The sequence below is a fragment of the Balaenoptera physalus genome (genome assembly GCF_965194825.1).
Source record: "Balaenoptera physalus genome assembly, chromosome: 9".
NCBI classification, from domain to species: Eukaryota; Metazoa; Chordata; class Mammalia; order Artiodactyla; family Balaenopteridae; genus Balaenoptera; species Balaenoptera physalus.
In genome coordinates, this window is record NC_138888.1 from 2243866 (window position 1) to 2249865 (window position 6000).

General features: G+C 56.6%; 1 protein-coding gene across 6 annotated transcripts in view; it reads left to right on the forward strand.

Annotated features, from left to right (window-relative positions):
• Window positions 1-5748, forward strand: part of UNC93A (unc-93 homolog A) — a 28871-nt gene extending 23123 nt beyond the window's left edge. For all 6 annotated transcript variants that reach the window (XM_082475602.1, XM_082475605.1, XM_082475603.1 and 3 more), the window contains one exon: window positions 5320-5748. In XM_082475602.1, the coding sequence (XP_082331728.1) occupies window positions 5320-5585 (266 nt within the window). In that variant the 3' untranslated portion in view covers window positions 5586-5748. The remainder of the gene's footprint in view (window positions 1-5319) is intronic.
• Window positions 5749-6000: the final 252 nt, after the last annotated feature.

A 6000-nucleotide genomic window follows, 5' to 3' on the forward strand; every position in this document is an offset into this window, starting at 1 on the left:
CCATCTGAGGAGGGGGCAGGGGAGGGGCCCTTCCCTCTTGTCCAGCTGTCACACGTCTCCTTCCGTCTCTGTCGTTCATCCAGAGGCACAGCCAGCTTCCCACAGACTTCTGGGTTCCAGGTCCTCCCGGTGAGGGCTCCTCCTGCCTCCCAAACTGCTGAGCTGCTCTGCACGCAAGGCTGCGAGCTCACAGTCACCCTGGACCTCTCTTCCCTGCTGGTGGGTCCCCTCACCGGGGTCACATTTCAGAATCAGACTCAGAGAATGGCAAGCTCTTCATTTGGCATTTAAGGCTCTGGGGGCCCAGAAAGTTTAAGTTTATGGGAAAACCTCAGGAAGCTAAGGGGCCCATAGCCACTTAAAAGGCTGAACTGGACTTGAACCAGAACTTGCCCAGGAGAGAGTGGGCAGTGGGTCCCCTTATCCTGCGTGATCCTGCTGTGTGATAGCTGGACAGTGGTTTATAATTGTCACGACCGAAACTTAACCTTGAAATCGCCTAAAGACACCAACCTATAGACCAAAAACGTTGACTTAAAGCTAGAGTTGGCTGTGTTACTGGATTTTCAAAGCATCAGGGTGCATTTGTCAGGTACCACAACCTGCTAAGGGAGCAGTGGACCTTTTTGCCAGAGAACAGGACATAATCCACCACTTGTAGCCATAGTGTCTCACCTTGAAGTTTCTTCTCTAGCATCTTGTTTTGGGGTCCTATTTTAGAGTCACCCTCCAAAGAAAGACAAGAGACGTTTAAGTAATCTCAGAAGTTTCACCCTCCGAAGAAAGACAAGAGACCTTTAAGTAATCTCAGAAGTTAAGTCCCAGGGTGTGGTTACTAGGTTCTCTTTGTGCGTTAACGTCCATTAGGGAGGGCGCTTTGCAGACCCCACACAAGAAGCACACCTCCTTCTGAATGTTCCAAACAGCCTCCAGTTTTCCCAAATAGGCATGTGTTGTTTAAAATGTGTATCTTATGTAATATCTTATATCTGCCCGATGGACCCCTGTCCTGGGTGGTTCCTGCGCAGATGAACATCTGAGTAACCAAATGCCAAGGGGCGTCTCCTGGGCGTTGACATTTCCAGGCAGGGCTGCAGGAGACCTTGCTGCCGCCCTCAGACCTTTCCCCCCGGTGCTGGAGGGGCCCCTCCCCCCCACAAGCCTCTCCTCTCCTGTTCTAAACGCGGGGAGAAGGGGAGGGGTAGAAGGAAAGGGGCAAAGTTAAAGGAACAGAATGAAAGCTGAAAAATGAATATGTGCGTGAAAGTTCCGCCATCAGCTCTCCCCACCACAGCTGCCCGCCCTGCAGGCGGGACGGTTCTGAGGACACGTCCACCGCTCTGCAGACTGCGGCTGCCCCTGGGAATGAAGGACTCCGGGGGCAGATTCTGTCTGGTCCCGCTGGGCTCCGGGCTGTCTGCTCATCCCCACCGCGCTGGAGCCCACGCTTGACATTTTGGTTCACGCATCATCTGACCCACATGCAAAGGGGGTGCCTTGGCCCGTGCCGTGCTGTGTGTGGTCGCGTGTCCTATGTTACCTGGACTGCCTCACCAGCGTGGGCTTTTGGGTTGTAAGGGGAAGGAAGGGGAGAAGAGGAAGCAGCAGCTCTCCCCCCAGGACCACCCACCGTTTCCTTGGGTTACTGTTTATCCTTTGAGAGGCGCGCTGACCTGCAGGGTGTGCTGACACTGCAGGGTGTGCTGACATTGCACGGTGTGCTGACCCGCAGGGTGTGCTGACACTGCAGGGTGTGCTGACACTGCAGGGTGTGCTGACCCGCAGGGTGTGCTGACACTGCACGGTGTGCTGACACTGCAGGGTGTGCTGACACTGCAGGGTGTGCTGACACTGCACGGTGTGCTGACACTGCAGGGTGTGCTGACACTGCACGGTGTGCTGACCCGCAGGGTGTGCTGACACTGCAGGGTGTGCTGACACTGCAGGGTGTGCTGACCCGCAGGGTGTGCTGACACTGCACGGTGTGCTGACCCACAGGGTGTGCTGACACTGCACGGTGTGCTGACCCGCAGGGTGTGCTGACACTGCAGGGTGTGCTGACCCGCAGGGTGTGCTGACACTGCAGGGTGTACTGACACTGCAGGGTGTGCTGACACTGCACGGTGTGCTGACACTGCAGGGTGTGCTGACACTGCAGGGTGTGCTGACCCGCAGGGTGTGCTGACACTGCAGGGTGTGCTGACACTGCAGGGTGTGCTGACCCGCAGGGTGTGCTGACACTGCACGGTGTGCTGACCCGCAGGGTGTGCTGACACTGCAGGGTGTGCTGACACTGCACGGTGTGCTGACCCGCAGGGTGTGCTGACACTGCAGGGTGTGCTGACCCGCAGGGTGTGCTGACACTGCACGGTGTGCTGACCCGCAGGGTGTGCTGACCCGCAGGGTGTGCTGACACTGCAGGGTGTGCTGACCCGCAGGGTGTGCTGACCCGCAGGGTGTGCTGACACTGCAGGGTGTGCTGACACTGCACGGTGTGCTGACACTGCACGGTGTGCTGACACTGCACGGTGTGCTGACCCGCAGGGTGTGCTGACACTGCAGGGTGTGCTGACCCGCAGGGTGTGCTGACACTGCACGGTGTGCTGACCCGCAGGGTGTGCTGACCCGCAGGGTGTGCTGACACTGCAGGGTGTGCTGACACTGCACGGTGTGCTGACACTGCACGGTGTGCTGACCCGCAGGGTGTGCTGACACTGCAGGGTGTGCTGACCCGCAGGGTGTGCTGACACTGCACGGTGTGCTGACACTGCAGGGTGTGCTGACACTGCACGGTGTGCTGACACTGCAGGGTGTGCTGACACTGCAGGGTGTGCTGACCCGCAGGGTGTGCTGACACTGCACGGTGTGCTGACACTGCAGGGTGTGCTGACCCGCAGGGTGTGCTGACACTGCACGGTGTGCTGACACTGCAGGGTGTGCTGACACTGCAGGGTGTGCTGACCCGCAGGGTGTGCTGACACTGCACGGTGTGCTGACACTGCAGGGTGTGCTGACCCGCAGGGTGTGCTGACACTGCACGGTGTGCTGACACTGCACGGTGTGCTGACCCGCAGGGTGTGCTGACACTGCACAGTGTGCTGACACTGCAGGGTGTGCTGACCCGCAGGGTGTGCTGACACTGCACGGTGTGCTGACACTGCAGGGTGTGCTGACACTGCACGGTGTGCTGACACTGCACGGTGTGCTGACCCGCAGGGTGTGCTGACACTGCAGGGTGTGCTGACCCGCAGGGTGTGCTGACACTGCACGGTGTGCTGACACTGCAGGGTGTGCTGACACTGCACGGTGTGCTGACACTGCACGGTGTGCTGACACTGCACGGTGTGCTGACACTGCAGGGTGTGCTGACCCGCAGGGTGTGCTGACACTGCACGGTGTGCTGACACTGCAGGGTGTGCTGACCCGCAGGGTGTGCTGACACTGCACGGTGTGCTGACACTGCACGGTGTGCTGACCCGCAGGGTGTGCTGACACTGCACGGTGTGCTGACACTGCAGGGTGTGCTGACCCGCAGGGTGTGCTGACACTGCACGGTGTGCTGACACTGCACGGTGTGCTGACACTGCTGGGTGTGCTGACACTGCACAGTGTGCTGACACTGCAGGGTGTGCTGACCTGCAGGGTGTGCTGACACTGCACGGTGTGCTCACACTGCACGGTGTGCTGACACTGCACGGTGTGCTGACACTGCAGGGTGTGCTGACCCGCAGGGTGTGCTGACACTGCAGGGTGTGCTGACACTGCAGGGTGTGCTGACCCGCAGGGTGTGCTGACACTGCACAGTGTGCTGACACTGCACGGTGTGCTGACCCGCAGGGTGTGCTGACACTGCATGGTGTGCTGACCCGCAGGGTGTGCTGACACTGCACGGTGTGCTGACACTGCAGGGTGTGCTGACACTGCACGGTGTGCTGACACTGCAGGGCCGGCTCGGCGTTTTGCCACTTCACGAGTCACCGTCCACCCATGCGTCCACTCAGTTGTTCAATAAGGATTTTCGCTGACACTGGGCTGTGCTGGAATTATCATTCCAGATAAGATGGGTTCCTGCCTCAGGGAACCCACGGCCTAGCAGAGGACAGGGGGAGGCAGGGCAAGTCCATCAGCCAAAATGGCAGGCGTGGTGACCAGGCAGCTCTGGAGAGTGCAGCAGGACCTCGGCCGGGACGCTCAGGCCGGTCCCACTGTTGAAAACTTTTGCTTCCTAAGTGTCCACCTTCCAGACACACTGCCGCCTCGCTCACGTCCTGGGGATGGGGTTGATTCTCGTTTGGCAAAACTTTACCACACTGCAAACAGGAACAGAAAGTCATTTACCTTCACCTAGAGGCATTATCAGACTGTACTAGTTTGCTAAGGCTGCCGTGACAAAATACAGCAGAAATGGAGACTTGAGGTCTGAGATCCAGGCGTGGCAGGGCTGTTCCCCTGAGGCCTCTCTCCTGGGCGTGTACTCGGCCGTCTCCTCCCCGCGTCCTCATGTGGCCATCCCTCTGTGCATGTCTGTGTCCTGACCTCCTCTTCTTATATGGACACCAGTCACACGGGATTAGGACCCCCCCTGATGATCTCCTTTAACTTGATCACCTCTCTAAAGGCCCAGCTCCAAATACAGTCACACTCTGAGGTCCCGGGGGTCAGAACTAACATGTGGATTTGAGGGACACAGTTCAGCCCCAATCACAGACTCAGGTCATTTCTCTCCCAAACCTTCAGACAACCACCCAAGGGGGTTTGAGTCCCTTCATCAGGAACTCGGTGTGGGGCAGTCTCACTTGAAGGCTTCAGCTGGCTGAACGCTCTTACCCCTAAAGCCTCCAGGATGGGAAGGAAAGGCCCACACAGTGGTAATCCCCTTACCCTGCAGCAGGCACCAAAAACCCCACGGTTGAATCACTTATGTACTATGCACTTCCCCCTAAGTGCAGGAATGAATGGCCTTCCCCCTCACGACTACGGCCTTTGTTTGTCTTCACTCTGGGGCATCTCGCCTTCACCGACACGGGTCCCATCTCTCGGCCTTGCTTTTCTTACCTGCGAAGCTCGGACTTGGGCCACATCCCGTACAGGGCTAACTTTCATCCGTTCTGTTTCTGGTATATATGATGGTTCTTCCCTGCTAGAGAACGTCACCTGCCTTGCTGCCATCCACAGCATGAAATAATTCCAGTTTTTACAAAGGAAGGTCCTGGTTTTATTGGGAAAACTGGGCCGTGAGGAAGCTGCATATTTTCGGCAATAATCAGAAAGGTCATTTGCGGTTTTACAGCCACGTTTTCACCTGTCTCTCCCCTGCAGCTCTTTTCGGGGTCCTGTTTGAGAAGAACAAGGAGGCCGCCTTTGCCAGTTACCGCCTGTGGGAAGCCCTGGGCTACGTCATCGCGTTTGGATACAGCACGTTTCTGTGTGTCAGCGTCAAACTCTACGTCCTCCTGGGCGTCCTGAGTCTGGCCATGGCGGCGTATGGAACTGTCGAGTATCTGGGGTCCAAGAAGGTGGCCAGGCTGCTCACTGAAGAGCAGACAAAACCAGCTGAGGAAGGAGTAACACAGACAAAAATGTGAAGCAACAAACCCCATGGTGGATGAACCCAGAGCGTATCGGCGGGAGAGTTTTACCTGAAGATGCCTCAGAGTTTATAGTTGATTCTTTACGACTACTTCAACGATATTTCATTTTTTACGTGAATTTTTTTTCTATTTCATCAAATTTTTCAGTCCACCCTCTCATCCAAGAGATCCAGAAATAAACTCAGGGTACAATCAGCCACTCGGAACTTGCCTGGAATCATGGGGGTAACAGCTTATGCTTGTTTTCGTTGTTGTTGTTAAGAATTGGAAGGCTGCTTTAAAAATGCGGCCCAACACCATCATTTTACAAACAGGTAAACTGAGGTCCAGGCAAGTCAGTGACTACCTCTCAGAGTCAGCAAGTGACAAAGCCAGACTAGGGTTTATGTCTCTTGAAACTTATAGAGTA